General features: G+C 45.2%; 1 protein-coding gene and 2 long non-coding RNA genes across 5 annotated transcripts; 2 read left to right on the top strand and 1 right to left on the bottom strand.

Annotated features, from left to right (window-relative positions):
• Positions 1 to 2,406: 2,406 nt before the first annotated feature.
• On the top strand, positions 2,407 to 2,619 carry LOC135277772 (guanine nucleotide-binding protein G(I)/G(S)/G(O) subunit gamma-5-like). Its single transcript, XM_064383747.1, has one exon. It carries the CDS (start codon positions 2,407 to 2,409, stop codon positions 2,617 to 2,619), a length of 213 nt encoding a protein of 70 aa, XP_064239817.1.
• A 4,071-nt stretch (positions 2,620 to 6,690) lies between these two features.
• LOC135277803 (uncharacterized) lies at positions 6,691 to 8,031 on the bottom strand. 3 transcript variants are annotated; one of them, XR_010345405.1, is made up of 4 exons: positions 7,934 to 8,031; positions 7,302 to 7,419; positions 7,057 to 7,192; positions 6,691 to 6,804 (listed from the first exon to the last, which is right to left on the bottom strand). It is a non-coding gene; the product is annotated as an uncharacterized LOC135277803 (long non-coding RNA). The 3 variants fall into 3 exon arrangements; XR_010345406.1 differs by having other exon boundaries at positions 7,302 to 7,422; positions 7,934 to 8,008; XR_010345404.1 differs by having other exon boundaries at positions 7,302 to 8,020.
• Positions 7,237 to 15,005, top strand: LOC135277804 (uncharacterized). The gene is made up of 2 exons (XR_010345407.1): positions 7,237 to 7,467; positions 12,830 to 15,005. It is a non-coding gene; the product is annotated as an uncharacterized LOC135277804 (long non-coding RNA).
• Positions 15,006 to 15,691: the final 686 nt, after the last annotated feature.

Genomic DNA, 15,691 nt, shown 5'->3' with positions numbered 1-15,691 from the left:
GACCTGAATTTATTTCAGGTGGTCCTAACTTCCACCACATTCTAGCCAAACACAAATTATCCTCCCCTAGCCCTAGTCTTTTATTTCCATGCCTTTATTATTGTGCCCTAGCTACTCCACATGCTCGGTACCACAATCCCCACATCCCATCTACCTACCAGTCATCCTAACTGGGGTTGTGGGAACAGCCTAGGCCCTGAGGCATGGAGACCACCCAAATTAGAAACATCTTCGGTTACCTATCTCTGTAACTTGGAGAAATTTGCTTTACATCCCAAATTCTGGGAATCGGGTAAATAATGACAATCTCCCTTTAAATTTTTGTCTTGATAAGGTATCTCTAGCCTGGGCAACGTAGAGCGAGCCTGTCTCTCCAAAAAAAAGGAAGAAGAAAAACAACAACAAAATGTAAAAAATTAGCTGAGGGTGATGGTGTGCACCTGTAGTCCCAGCTACTTGGGATTCTGAGGCAGGAGGATTGCTTGACCCCATGGAGGTCAAGGCTCCCATGAGCTCCAGTGAGCTGTCATTATGCTACTGCGCTCTAGCCTGGGTGACAAAGTGAGACCTTGTCTCTAATTGAAAAAAACAAAAGTGTCTTTCTGATGGTTCAAAATCACATCTACCAAATTTACCTTGCTCTTTCATCCTTGCTTCTCTACAGCTGAATAGGCCACAGAAGACCTATCCATTTGTGAAGTGAAATCAAACGAGACAACAAATTGAATATAGACAAAATTTGGAAAAATACTTTTAGTATTTGCTAAAATGTCATTATGTCTAAATGCAAAATATCTATAAGAAAATAAACAAAAACTGAACATATTCCCAATATATAGGAACATGCTCCCCAAAGGAGCATAGAAGTAACAGTTATGGAAAGATGCAGGACTTTATTATCTAAGAGTTGAAACGTAGATATTCCAACACTGTAGGCATGTGAAATAGAAACCTCTTTTTTTTTTTTTTTGAAAGCAATGCTAAAATTCCAAAGGCTGAGCTTGGTGGTGGCTCACACCTGTAATCCTAGCACTTTGGGGGGCTGAGGCAGGAGGATCCCTTGAGGTCAGGAGTTCAAGACCAGCCTGGACAACATGGCAAAACCCGGTTGCTACTAAAAATACAAACAAATTAGCCTGGCATGGTGGCACACGCCTGTAATCGCAGGTGTAGGCTGAGACACAAGAACTGCTTGAACCCAGGAGGTGGCAGTTGCAGTGAGCTGAGATCATGCCACTGCATTCCAGCCTGGGTGACAGAGGCAGATGCTAACTCAAAAGCAAACAAACAAACTGAAAACTTTTTTTTTTTTGAGACAGAGTCTCGCGCCAGGCTGGAGTGCAGTGGGATCTCGTCTCACTGCAACCTTCGCCTCCCAGGTTCAAGCAATTCTCCTGCCTCAGCCTCCCGAGTAGCTGGGACTACAGGCACGTGCCACCACGCCCAGCTAATTTTTGTATTTTTAGTAGAGACGGGGTTTAACCATGTTGGCCAGGATGGTCTTGATCTCTTGACCTCGTGATCAGCCCGCTTTGGCCTCCCAAAGTGCTGGGATTACAGGCGTGAGCCCCGGCGCCCGGCCTAAAAACTTAAATTGAGAAGTTTTTCCTATGCCGTTGTAATTCTACAATACTAATCCTATAAAAATGCATATAACTTGAACAAATATTCAAACATATATACGAAGACTTCTTTTTTTTTATTTTTTTTGAGACAGGGTCTCTTTTGGTCACCTAGTGGCGTGATCATGGCTCATTTCAGGCTAATTTCTTGTTATTTTTTCTAGAGGTCATGCTATGTCACTCAGTCTGATCTCAAACTCCTGGATTCAGGCAATCCTCCTGCCTCACCCTCCCCAAATGCTGTGATTACAGGTGTGAGCCACTGCAAAATACAAAAGTTAGCTGGGTGTTGATGGCGCATGCCTTAGTCTCAGCTACTCTAGACGCTGAGATGAGCGAGTCACCTGAACCAGGAGGCGGAGGTTGCAGGGAGCTGAAATCGCGCCACTGCTGAGCGCGGTGGCTCACTCTCTCCTACGATCCCAGCACTTTAGGAGGCTGAGGCAGGCGAATCACGAGGTCAGGAGTTTAAGACCAGCCTGGCCAAAATGGTGAAACCGCTTGTCTACTAAAAATACAAAAAAATTAGCTGGGCATAGTGGCTTGGGAGCTGGGCATAGCTACTTGGGAGGCTGGGGCACGAGAATCGCTTGAACCCGGGAGGCGGAGATTGCGCCTCCGCACTCCAGCCTGGGCGACAGAGTAAGACAATGTCTCAAAAAAAAAAAAAAAAAAAAAAAAATTCAGAGCCCCGCTCCCACGGCGCCGCTGCTCAGTTGTCTCGCCCAGCCGACCCACTGCCCACGACCCACCGACCCACGAATCGGTCCAGCCCTCGTGCACCATGTCTGGCTCCTCCAGCGTCGCCACTATGAAGAAAGTGGTTCAACAGCTCTGGCTGGAAGCCAGGCTCAACCGCATAAAAGTTTCCCAGGCAGCTGCAGACTTGAAACAATTCTGTCTGCAGAATGCTCAACATGACCCTCCGCTGACTCGGGTATCTTCAAATACAAATCCCTTCAGACCCCAGAAAGTCTGTTCCTTTCTTTTTTTTTGAGACGGAGTCTTGCTCTGTCGCCAGGCTGGAGCGCAGTGGCGCAGTCTCGGCTCACTGCAACCTCTGCCTCCCAGGTTCAAGCAATTCTCCTGCCTCAGCCTCCCGAGTAGCTGGGACTACAGGCGCGTGCCACCATCCATGTCCAGCTAATTTTTGTATTTTTAGTAGAGACGGGGTTTCACCATGTTGGCCAGGATGATCTCGATCTCTTGACCTTGTGATCCACCCGCCTCGGCCTCCCAAAGTGCTGGGATTACAGGCGTGAGCCACCCCGCTCAGCGCACTTCTTGATCAAACATAAATTTCTGGAGCAGAGTGCAAGTATATTTCTCTTGCCCTGAGCCATCTCCAGACAGCTATCTAGAGTACTGCAAAGCTCTGGTCCTGCCACTAGTTTCCTTCCTTAGCTCCTCCTCTTTCTTCAGATCTCAAGCTTCCTCTCTGGCCTCATCTTCCAATTTCAAGGTTCAGTATCAGACACCTCTCCTTTGTAAAGTGAATTACCTTACCGGGCACGGTGGCTCATGCTTGTAATGCTAGTGCTTTGGGAGGCAGAGCTGGGAGGATCACTTGAGTCCAAGGAGTTCAAGACCAGCTCGGGGCAACAGAGTGACCTCAGGGCCTTGTATCACGGCTCTAATCCCTCCCACTCCACCCAACTCTATACACAACCCATTCCTCACTTCTACATCCTGGAAGATAACTCCACACTCACCACCAGACCAGCATTTCTGGGAATGTTCCCAGACAGATAATCAGTCACCTCTTTTTCTGACTCCTTAGGACAGAGTGGTCTCTGGGCTTACATATTTTTAGCAAGCATTTCGGTGACTTAGGACAAAACTAGTAAATAAATCGGGAACCATAATAAATGGTGGCTGGGCATGGTGGCTCACGCCTGTAATCCAGCACTTTGGAGGCCAAAACGGGTGGATCACCTAAGGTCGGGAGTTCAAGACCAGCCTGATCAACATGGTGAAACTCTGTTTAAAAAAGTAAATAAAAATAAAAACAAATAAATAGCATGCGTTTTTAAATAAACTTATGCTGCAGGTGCGGTGGTTCACACCTGCAATCCCAGCACTTTGGGAGGCCGAGGCAGGAAGAACACTTGAAGTCAGGAGTTTGAGACCAGCCTGGCCAACATGGTGAAACTAAAAATACAAAAATACTAAAAATACAAAAATTAGTCTGGCTGGTGGCAAGTGCCTGTAATCCCAGCTACTCGGGAGGCTGGGGCAGGGGAATCACTTGAACCTGGGAGGCAGAGGTTACAGTGAGCCGAGATCGCTCCACTGCACTCCAGCCTGGGTCACAGAGCAAGATTGAGTCTCAAAAAAATAAATAACTAAAAATAAAAACAAAATAACCAGAGGTTGCAGTGAGCTGAGATCGCCCCACCACACTCCAGCCTGAATCACAGAGTGAGACTGCATCTCAAAAAAAATAAATAAATAAAAATAAAAACATAAAATAACCTGATGATGAGTTCGGGTTCCCTTGTGAGGGGCAAGCTGCCTCCAGGCACAGAGCAGATGCTCGAGAGGCCACAGGTTTCACTCCAGTCTCTGGCACCCACAGAGTCTCACCTCCAGGCTTATCTGGAGCAGGGGGAACCCTGCGGCGGTCCCTTATCCGTGCAAGCGGCCACACACTAGACACTAACTAAACAAACCTGGAATGTACAGCAGTGAGGACTCCACCCAGCTAAGACCGGCTTCTACCCGGAAGTGGGAGGGGTGGGGGCAGGAGAAGGTGGGGAAGGCTTCCGGCCTGTAAGCAGTTAAGTGTCCTTGGCCTTGATCCAAGAACTTTAGAGTCTTTTTTGTAATAAGTGAATAGGACAGGTTTGCATTTGCTCATGCAAATAACCAGAGCCTGCTTTATTTAGATGAGTAAAAAGGAACAGAGAAGTTGAGAAAGACTAGAGATTTCAACCCAGAGCCTGCAATTGGGCTACCTGCTGAAAGATATTCCTTATAGAAGATTAACAGTGAGGGTGTCGGCCAGGCTTGGTGGCTCATGTCTGCAATCCCAGCACTCTGGAAGGCAGAGGCGGGTGGATCACTTGAGGTCAGGAGTTCGAGACCAGCCTGGGCAACATGGTGAAACCTTGTCTCTACAAAAAATACAAAAATTAGCCATGGGTGGTGGGGCAGGTGCCTGTAGTCCCAGCTACTTTCAGGGCCTGAGGTGGAAAAATCACTTGAGTCCGGGAGGGTGAGACTGCAGTGAGCTCAGATTGTTCCACTGCAATCCTGCCTAAACAACAGAGTTGAGACCTTGTCTCGAAACCCAGTGAGGGTGCTCATATAAAACTTTGACCGGCTGACAGATGCAACCTGATTTTATAAAGATATGTTTGCAAAATAATCGAAGTCATTTTTTCTTCTTTTTTCAGACAGAGTCTGGCTCTGTTGCCCACGCTGGAGTGCAGTGGCGGGATCTTGGCTCACGGCAACCTCTGCCTCCCAGGTTCAAGCCATTCTCCTGCCTCAGCCTCCAAAGTACCTGGGATTACAGGTATGCATCACCACACCTGGCTAATTTTTGTATTTTTAATAGAGATAGGGTTTCACCATGTTGTCCAGGTTGGTCTCAATCTCCCCTGTCTCAGCCTCCCAAAGTGCTAGGATTACGGGTGTGAGCCACCGAGTCCTGCCCGAAGAAATTTTTGTCTACTATAAATAAAAAAAAATTCTAAGCCTGGCGCGGTGGCTCACGTCTGTAATCCCAGCACTTTGGGAGGCTGAGGAGGGCAGATCACAAGGTCAAGAGCTCGAGACCATCCTGGCCAACATGGTGAAACCACGTCTCTACTAAAAAGACGAAAAAAAATTAGCTGGGCATGGTGGTGCGCACGCCTGTACTCCAGACTACTCGGGAGGCTGAGGCAGGAGAATTACTTGAACTCAGGAGGCAGAGGTTGCAGTGAGCGGAGGTTGCCCACTGCAATCCACCCTGGCACCCTCTATCGAATACGGATGGAAGGGAAACAATTCTCAGAAAGAAAACTTCTCAAAGCTAAGGCTGTGGAAAGGTGCGTAAATTCTACCAACCTCATGTTTTCCTCCCTCAGGAACGAAACTCTGTTTTCCTCCTCTGCTTCTCTGGGAAAACTGCAACAACAACAACCACCACCACAGCAACATCAAAACTCCAGACCATATCCAGTTACTGCTTAAGGAAAAAAGAAGTTTCCTCCGTCAAACATGCTCGCTTAAATTAGGCTCTTGGAACATTATCTACTTCTCATTCCTATTTTATGGGACCACTACATTTTTTGACCATTGATGCCATGGTATCCCAGGCCACGGGAGCGGTCACTGTGACGCGAGCCCCGGCTGGGAGGTCGCTCTTCTGACGCGCCGCTCGCGCATGCGCATTGGCGTGCCCGGCTGACCAGCCGCAATGTCCGCGGCCCCCCACCGGCCGGCCGCACCGGCACGGGAAAATGCCGGCGGCCGTGTCCGAGGCGGCCACTGGGAAGGAGGCTGCCTGCCACAAGCAGCGCAGGAGCCCGACCGTCCTGACCTCAGTGGCTCCCCGAACCGACTTTCCTGTTCGGGTCCGCTGAACGGGGAGGGCGCTTCAGATCGCGAGGTGGGCACTGGGGAATGCTCTCCCCAGGAGATTCCGGATCGGACGGCGTGGGCGGGGATCGGGTCCCACGGGGTTGCAGATTCACTCTGGTGAGGTGTGGCGGGGGTCGCCGGAGCCCCGAAAGATGGCTGAGACCCTCCGGGAGGATGTCGGCGAACGTTCCCCATCTCCCTGAGCTCACCGCCCCCCTTTCGACCTGGGCCACCCGCCAAGGGGCCCTGCCTTGCTCTCCAAGCCCAGGGACCCCTGCTTCTCATCACTGCTGTCCGGTGAAGGCGGGAAGAACGACAAAGCGGCGGCAAGCGCAGCGCAGCGTGCAGCAGAGGACTCAACACCTGGATCGGGCCTCCCCTGGGGGCAGATCGGGTGGAGACAGCGTCTCAGAAGCTTTCTGGGGCCAAGCCAAATCCCGAGACGGATGTCCAGGCATGCCGCTGAGGACTCCCACGAAAGCCCAGCACAGCATGCTAACGGATCTTAGTCACTTTATTGGTTTCACAGAAAACAGAATCATCTTGCTACCGAGTGTTTCGATCCGACTGCCTTGATGGCCCATACACAGAGACCCGTTGTCAACTTGTCCTGTCGAGAGAAAAAGAATTCCCGCTGTTACAAATGCAGATTCTCACTCTTACCGACCCCAGAGTCCAGAGTGTTACCGGGTGTGGGAGGTTATTCAGTGGATGAAATCTGGTTCTGAAGGACCGTTTCCACTTAATCATCTTTTCACGAAGGTCCTACCCTGCCATTTGGTCTGACATTTTTGCCGTGATGAGCAAGTCAGAAACATGGAACCTTCATCCCCTCCACACAAGCTTGTAGCATCCAACTTACCTGACAGGAGTTTCATTGTCTCCAGTTCCCTTGCAGGTTGCACATTCCGATCTCCAGTCTTCAGCCTGGGGCTTCTTTTGCAACACAGACCATCTTTGTCTTCTCTCTCTAGGAACTATTTCCTACCATACAAGGGCTAATCAAAGAAAACAGAAGAAAACCGGATAAGGTTAGAAGGCAAACAAGTTTCAGAAAGAAAACTTCTCAAAGGTAAGGCTGTGGAAAGGTGCGTAAATTCTACCAACCTCATGTTTTCCTCCCTCAGGAACGAAACTCTGTTTTCCTCCTCTGCTTCTCTGGGAAAACTACAAGAACAGCAACCACCGCCACAGCAACATCAAAACTCCAGACCATATCCAGTTACTGCTTAAGGAAAAAAGAAGTTTCCTCCGTCAAACATGCTCGCTTAAGGTAGGCTCTTGGAACATTATCTAGTTCTCATTCCCATTTTATGGGACCACTCCATTTTCTGACCATTGATGCCATGGGAAATAAAAGGGACCCAATTCAATGTACTTTATAGATAGTGTAATAAATGTCCCTGATTAGGATTGACTCAGAGTGTGTCAGTTTTCCTAACTTGTCTGGTGTGACTTCTACAGCTGATAGGCTAAACCTGGGATCGTCCTACACACATTGTTTGCCCACATGTAGGCAGGTGCGTTCGTCTTTACGGAAAGAGAGAGTTTTTCAGCAGCAGCAGAAGAACGGAAGGAAAAGGCCTCACAGCTCCTAAGTCCTAGTTGAGGTCAAACCGCTTAGAATTCCATAGAAAGGATCCCTGTAAACTAATTCAGCTAAAATTCCAATCGTACAGTTCAGATGACATTGACCATCTCAATGAAGGCATACAGATGTTGAAAGGAACTGTAAGTACCTGAGTATTTGCAGCCAATAGGTTAGAAATCTCCACCAACCACAGCACAACCTCTGTGTAGATGTTGCCACGAACACGTGCAGACCACGGTTCCTTAGACACTGGAAGGGAACGTGTGCACTGCTTCCCAGAATTACCTGGACAGCTGAGATCAAGGATCATTCCCAAGCTAGAGTAGGTACCAAATCATTCTCAACACAATGACATGATAGTGGAAATCTATAAACGTTTTCCTACCTTACTGTCATTTCAATTTTTCCTGATACCAAGCCCACTGTGATTTCGTCCCATGGCTAACTGCATACCATTTCATCTGTCCGTACAAAAGCAAAGAGTCCACTAAATGAGTCATTGAAGAAAAGACAATTTAGGACCTATCTCTCTGTTTCCATCAGTCTTGCCAATCAGTGTGTTTGAATCATGTTACCGAAGAAATTAGGAAGAAAAGTGAAAACTGTCTCCAGAAGACACCTTGAAATGCACACCCTACCTCTAGAATCATGACTTCCAAAGAGCAATAGTGAGACTTGCTCCTGGAAATATCGATCATGTCCCAGAAGCACTGGCATCCCCTGAGGGCCTACTCCAAATGCAGAATCTCAGGCTCACTCTGACACAGGAATGACAATCTGCTTTCCTAACAAGAATCCTAAGTGGGAAACCTACCAAGAGTGTAGTCCCCGAAGGGGTCCCAAGGACAGCACCAGCCCTCCATGTGTCGCACGACCAAGGGCCCATGGAAGAGTTTCCTTTTGGGTGTGCTGTGCTCCTCTTCTTTCAGGAGGATTGGCCCCCCTCGGGATGGGCAGGTGATTAGGAGGCCTGCGGGTGGGAGCCACACCCCCACTACACTAAGGCTTCAGAGACCAGGAGCAACACAAAGAAGGCGGGGTCCCACAGCCCCTCAGCTAGCCGAGGACACACGTGCACCACAAGCTAGACAGACTCCAAACAGCGCTGGAGTGCACTGGCCACACTTCGCTCCAGCATCCACGGCTCGCACACACAAATGAAACCACACAGAAAGATACACACAGACTGACACATAGACACACACACACACACACACACACACACACACACAAACAGAAAAAAGACACACGGAGACATCCAACAGTCGCAGGCTGCTCCTGAGGCTGCGGAGGTCTGCTCTCTGCCGGGAAGCCCCTCGGGGAGAGAGCAGCCCCGTGGCACACAGGCTGGCCGTACCTTGAAATCCCAGCAGAGAGAGCTTTCGAGGAGGCGCACCGCCCACAGCGTCTGAGCAGGCTGGAAGCATCGTGGGGATTCCTGGGGATCGCCCTGGGCATCCCTGAAGTTCCGCTGCAGCTTCTCTCAGCCTGGCTCCGCCCTGCCCGACTCGTGAAATCGCGGCACCGTGGCCACGATCCCCGCCCGGTAGAGGGGGTGCCGTCGCCCAACGCCGAGGCACTGTCACGGAGGGCCCCTGCTTGGCCAAGCTTTTGACAAGGTGGTTCCCAAGGCCACGGCTCATGCATGCGCATTGGCGTGTCCGGCTGGCCAGCCGCAATATCCGCGGTCCGCCACCGGCCGGCCGCACCGGCACGGGGAAATGCTGGTGCCCGTGTCCGAGACGGCCACTGGGAAAGAGGCTGCCTGTCACAAGCAGCGCAGGAGCCCGACTCTCCTGACCTCAGTGGCTCCCGAACCGCCTTTCCTGTTCTGGTCCGCTGAAAGGGGAGGGCGCTTCAGATCGCGAGGTGGGCACTGGGGAATGCTCTCCCCAGGAGATTCCGGATCGGACGGCGTGGGCAGGGATCGGGTCCCACGGGGTTGCAGATTCACTCTGGTGAGGTGTGGCGGGGGTCGCCGGAGCCCCGAAAGATGGCTGAGACCCTCCGGGAGGATGTCGGCGAACGTTCCCCTTCTCCCTGAGCTCACAGCCCCCCTTTCGACCTGGGCCACCCACCAAGGGGCCCTGCCTGGCTCTCCAAGCCCAGGGACCCCTGCTTCTCATCACTGCTGTCCGGTGAAGGCGGGAAGAAAGACAAAGCGGCGGCAAGCGCAGCGCAGCGTGCAGCAGAGGACGCAACACCTGGATCGGGCCTCCCCTGGGGGCAGATCGGGTGGAGACAGCGTCTCAGAAGCTTTCTGGGGCGAAGCCAAATCCCGAGACGGATGTCCAGGCATGCCGCTGAGGACTCCCACGAAAGTCAAGCACAGCATGCTAACAGATCTTAGTCACTTTATTGGTTTCACAGAAAACGGAATCATCTTGCTACCAGGTGTTTCGATCAAATTGCTTTAATGGGCTATACTCAAAGACTCTTTGTCAACTTGTCCTGTGGATAGAAAAATATTTAGAATATTGTAGACATAAATGGTCACCAGCCCTTGCACTCTGAAAGTTCAAGAATGTACTGATTTTTACTTTTCCTTATAAATATTACTGTCACTAGAAATATAAATTTAAAGTTAATATTTTGTGATCTGGAAATTCATGGCTTTTAAATTATTTATTTATTTATTTATTTGAAACACAGTTTCTTTCTTATTACCCAGTTTGAAGTGCAGTGTCACTATCTTGGCTCACTGCAGCCTCTACCTCCCACGTTCAAACGATTTTCCTGCCTCAGTCTCCTGAGTAGCTACAATTATAGCCACCCTCATCCACACTTGACTAATTTTTTGTATTTTTAATAGAAACGATGGTTCACCATGTTGATCAGGCTGATCTCGAACTTCTGACCTTATTTGATCCACCTCTCACAGCCTCCTAAAGTTCTGAGATCAGAGGTTTTAGCCATTGTGCCCAGTCACATGCATATTTTTCAAGTACTCATATATCTCTGAGACAGTGAAGAAGGAAATATTAATACCTTAATTGAACAAATCAGAATAATAAGGTAAAGCAACAAACATATGAAGAAAAAACTCTCAAAATCACTGATCATTAGAGAAATACAAATCAAAGCCACAATGTGATACCATCTCACACCTGTCAGAATAGCAATTATTAAAATATCAAGAAAAGATAGATGTGTCAAGATTGTGGAGAAGTATCAATGCTTTTACACTGTTGGTGGGAGTGTAAATTAGTTCAACCATTGTGGAAGACCGTATGGTGATTCCTCAAGGATCTAGAACCAGAAATACCATTTGACCCAGCAATCCCATTACTGATTATATACCCAGTGGTATGAGATCATGTTCTTTGCAGGACATGGATGAAGCTGGAAGCCATCATCCTCAGCACACTAACACAGGAACAGAAAACCAAACGCTGCATGTTCTTACTTATGAGTGGTAGTTCAACAATGAGAACACAGGGACACAAGATAGTGAATAACACACACCAGGGCCTGTTGGGTATGTGGGGGGCAAAGGGGAAGAAACTTAGAGGGTGGGATAATAGATGCAGCAAACCAACATGGCACATGTATACCTACGTAACAAACCTGCACATTCTAGACATGTATCACACAACTTAAAGTAAAATTTTTTAAAAAATAGAAAGAAAATTAAGGTAAGGAGAAATTACATAGCTAAACTGATGTGGTATATTTAGATGACAGGAAGTAATGGAAACTGACTGAAGTCTCCCGACCAGATAGACTACCCAGCAGATAAGCAACATGTCTGCTGCATGATCCTTGAGTAACTGCAACTAACCCAGTATGTACTGAGTAAGTTAAAAATCCTTGTTTTGTCTGGAACCTCCTACTAAAAAATTAAATTATTTTAGAAGATATGTAAAAAACCAGATGACTCCTTTTAAAAATACCCAAACAGTTGAAGTTTATTTTTAATAACTTCCAAGTCATATAAAATGTATTTTGATCCTTGAATATATACTGTTCCATAAATATTTCAGAATCTATATTCCAGGTTAAGGGCTTAGCATCAAAAATAAAAATCACAGTCCCTGCTTTAAACAGCTTGAACACATCTGTTACACTAGAATGTTGGTAACTTGTGGACGCCAGTGAAATATATGTCCCTCTGTATGGAGGGGAAAAAAGGTGATTTGATAGACTACATTTTTTCCTTTAAATATAGGGCCCAAACATGATAAAGGATCAGGCAAAAAGTCTCTTAGGATATTTCAAGCATCTAGCTGGTATTGAAGTCTTCTATTATACCAGTGATTTCAAAAAACATAAAAGTTTAAATGTCTTCATAAATATAAAAAACAAATTAATTAAAAATATTTGTCCAATTAATACAGGAAAAATGCTTGTCCATTTTATATCATTAAATAATGATATGTTTGTATTACCATTGCAAATAAAATGTATATAATTTACTAGGTCTGCTGGAATTAATATTCATAAAAATTAAAAACATTTCTTCATTTGAAATCTCAGATGAAAACATGAGTTCTTATCATTAAAAATGATATCACAGGCTTGCTTATTTCAGTTAAAATGTTTTTCAAATTGGATGGTGTTTATTGAGTACGAAAAAGATACTGCTACCCAAGAGAACAAAATCAACTTCATGAGTGAGTTCTTAATTTTTCTGAAGAGCCTATTGTCAAATAATTTGTCTTTTCCACAATGTGCTCTGTGACACTTACAGCATATCTCCTTATATAAAACAATTGGCTGTTAATATATATTTTGGTTGGCATGCTCTTCATAGTTGTGCTTTAAAGAACTTCTTAGTATCCACCAAAGTGCCTAATTAACATGGTGAAACTCTTATTATAAAAGTGCACCACAAAAATGATAAATTATTTCTTAGTTACCGTTTCTCTGTCTCCTTACTGAGGTTCTCATTCTTGGCTCAGATTGAAAGCGAAAATGTATACAGATGATTTGCAATTAAATCATATTTTTAATTTTTTAAAAAATGTATTTGATACAAATAATCTTATGTGTTTAGATCAGTTGTCCGCATATCTATAATTCTGCTTTGCAATTCACTCTTTAGGGGGATTCAGGAGGACCACTGATGTGCCAAGAAAACAACAGGTGGTTCCCGGCTGGCATGACCTCATTGGATTCCAGTGTGCCCTGCCTGATCGCCCAGAGCGTACGCCAGAGTCTCAAGGTCTGCAGAATGGATCCAAAGTTTTCTACATTAGAGCATTTCTTAAACCAAATGTGAAAGTCAGGTTATTTTCACATTCTACTCTAGAAATTATGGAATTTAAGTGTTTGGTACAAAATTTTTAAAAAGTTACCAGAAGTATTCTTACCTATGCCAATTAAATGCTAGGGGGCCAGGGAAGCAAAATTTTAAAAATAATAGAATTCATCTTGGCAATAGAGAGTAACTTTAAAATACCATTAAATACATTTTTATTTCATTGTGAACAGTTATTTCTTCACAGATCTCATTTTTTAAATTCTTAATCATTATTTTTATTATTTACTGTTATTTAAAGGGGTGCTATTTTAAAACATATACCATATACTTAAGAAATTTTGAGTGTAATTAAAAAAGAATGAAAATAAAATGTTTTGCTCATAGTATGTCACTGTTGGAAATAAACTGCCATAAATTTTCTAGTTCCAGTTTAGCTTGCTATTAGCAGAATCTCAATAGTTTTCATCTCAATTACTTTTCTGTTTTTTTCTATCAAAATGCATTCTTATTTTGACATATGCATAACCTTAATATTTTCCCCACTAATTGAAAATATTTACTGTAAGCTTATATCACAGGCCTGGACTGAATTGACTTTACCTTCCTCTTAAATAAGCAAATTAAATAAAAGATAAATTAATTAATATGGTCATTATATATTAGATAAATTTTTACTTGGATTATGTATAGTGTCTATTTATTTCAAGCTAGTATTTTTAAGTCCACCCCAAAATAATCAGACATACCAAAGAAATGCACCTATTGCAAATGTTGGTCTTGGTTTATGTGTGTTCCGGTGAATATTTCTAATATGTGAAAAACTTATTTAGACACAGCTGAATTGCCCATGAGAAGGTCAAATGTGTGTAATAAATGAATTTGCTTCGCTTGTTTCATCTGTTGGATCATCTCCAGAGTAAGTGCAGACTTCAATTTAGCTCACCATACAGAGTCTGTTGATGTATTTGGGGAGAAAAAATTCATACTTAGTTAATACAAAACAACACACACACATGCACACACACACACATTCTTGCATGGACAATATAATAGAAGAGAGCGTAAGGTTAAAAGAAGTTGAAATAAGGGACTAATCTGTGTGGATTGGCCTTATGGAAGAAAGGATACTTGCACTTCACCGGGAAAGAATAATTATTACAGAGGCACTGAAGAGGATATTGGGGACCCACTGTGCAGGTGGGAGTCAGTTAAGGGAAAGGGGTCAATAGAGAACCATGTGTTGTCATACCAAAAGACTCTCTCTCTGGCAAACAGTCAGATAAAGGGGAAAAAGTGTTATATGAAGATGTGGCCAGATGATGGAAGACTGTAAATTCCTGTTAAGGAATTGTAGAATTCATTATTTGGACAAAAATCAGAAGCCACTTGTTTAAGTCCATTTTCATACTGCTAATAAAGACATACCCAAGACTGGGTAATTGATAAAGGAAAGAAGTTAAATAGACTCACAGTTCCATGTAGTTGAAGAGGCCTCACAATCATGGTGGAAGGGAAAGGAGGAGCAGAGTCACATCTTACACGGAGGCAGGCAGGAGAGCATTTGCAGGGGAACTCCCATTTATAAAACTATCAGATCTCTTGAGACTTACTCACTACCATGAGAACAGTATGGGGGAACCAGCCCCATGACTGAATTATCTTCACCTGGCCCTGCCCTTGACACATGGGGATTATTACAATTCAAGGTGAGATTTGAGTGGTGACACAGCCAAACCATATCACCACTGAACACACTATTCTTTTTCACCTTTCCAATGGTCTGATTCTAACAGTTGGGGAAGACAGACTTACCAGCAGGGTGTTTGTTTTTAGTACCTGAAGATTGTTCCATATTTCTGCTCCATTTCCAACATATAGCAAAAATATATTCTAGAAATGCTAACACTTAAAACAGATACAGCATGTATTTCTTTTCATTTTTCAAAGATTAGCTAAAATTTTAAGAAACTGTTAAGACAGCATCACTACCATTTTCTAATAAAAGAGTTCTTTTTTTTTTTTTGGCTCAAAAAGTGACATTTATTCAATGAAAAAAAAATGACCAGATGTTCATCCCTTGATTCCCTTCCCTCCCTCTTCCTGCTGCTCCTCAGCTCCCACCAAGACTGAGCTCTGGCTGGGGCTCAGTGGCAGGACAGCCCCTCAGATGAGGTCAGCAACATTGTTTCACCTCTAGTCGCTTATAGGTTTAGTTGTTGATACCAGAAAAGTTACCCAGACCTAGATAAAGATCAAGGGCAAAAGCAAGGCGTATCTGCATTGATTTGCTGTTTTTCTCTTGTAACTGTTATAGTCATGACGGCAAAGACAAGGGGGAACACCTGGTTTTCCTCCACGGTGTCCACACAAGAGGGAGAAATCCATGATAGTAGTTTGGAGGAAAAAGATTAGGTCCCAGCAGCTGGTCTCCAGTTCTACCCAGAAAGACAGGTAGCCAAGAAAAGAAGGAGGAGTGCTAGATGTTGGCAGATCTCAGCTTCAAATGCAGCTGCTTATTCTCTCAGTCTATGAGCAGCTGAAGACAGGCAATGCTCATTGATTTCTCTTTTGCCTCCTAGCTTTGCCAACCAATGTTAGTTGTGAATTGTGTTAAAGAAAATACCTTATTATGTAACTGAAAAGAATTCATAGGGAAAATATTAGACATAACCATGCCTTCCATTCTTAGCACACTTAAAGAGT

This window comes from Aotus nancymaae, unplaced genomic scaffold (assembly GCF_030222135.1).
Source record: "Aotus nancymaae isolate 86718 unplaced genomic scaffold, 86718_ANA_hifiasm-v0.15.2.pri h1tg000033l, whole genome shotgun sequence".
Lineage (NCBI taxonomy): Eukaryota > Metazoa > Chordata > Mammalia > Primates > Aotidae > Aotus > Aotus nancymaae.
The sequence above is the reverse complement of the archived record's forward strand: the minus strand, read 5'-3'. Positions and strand labels throughout refer to the sequence as shown.

What these genes read in the sequence shown, in the direction of transcription:
- LOC135277772 (XM_064383747.1), top strand. Translation starts at nt 2,407, where the DNA reads ATGTCTGGCTCCTCCAGCGTCGCCACTATGAAGAAAGTGGTTCAACAG.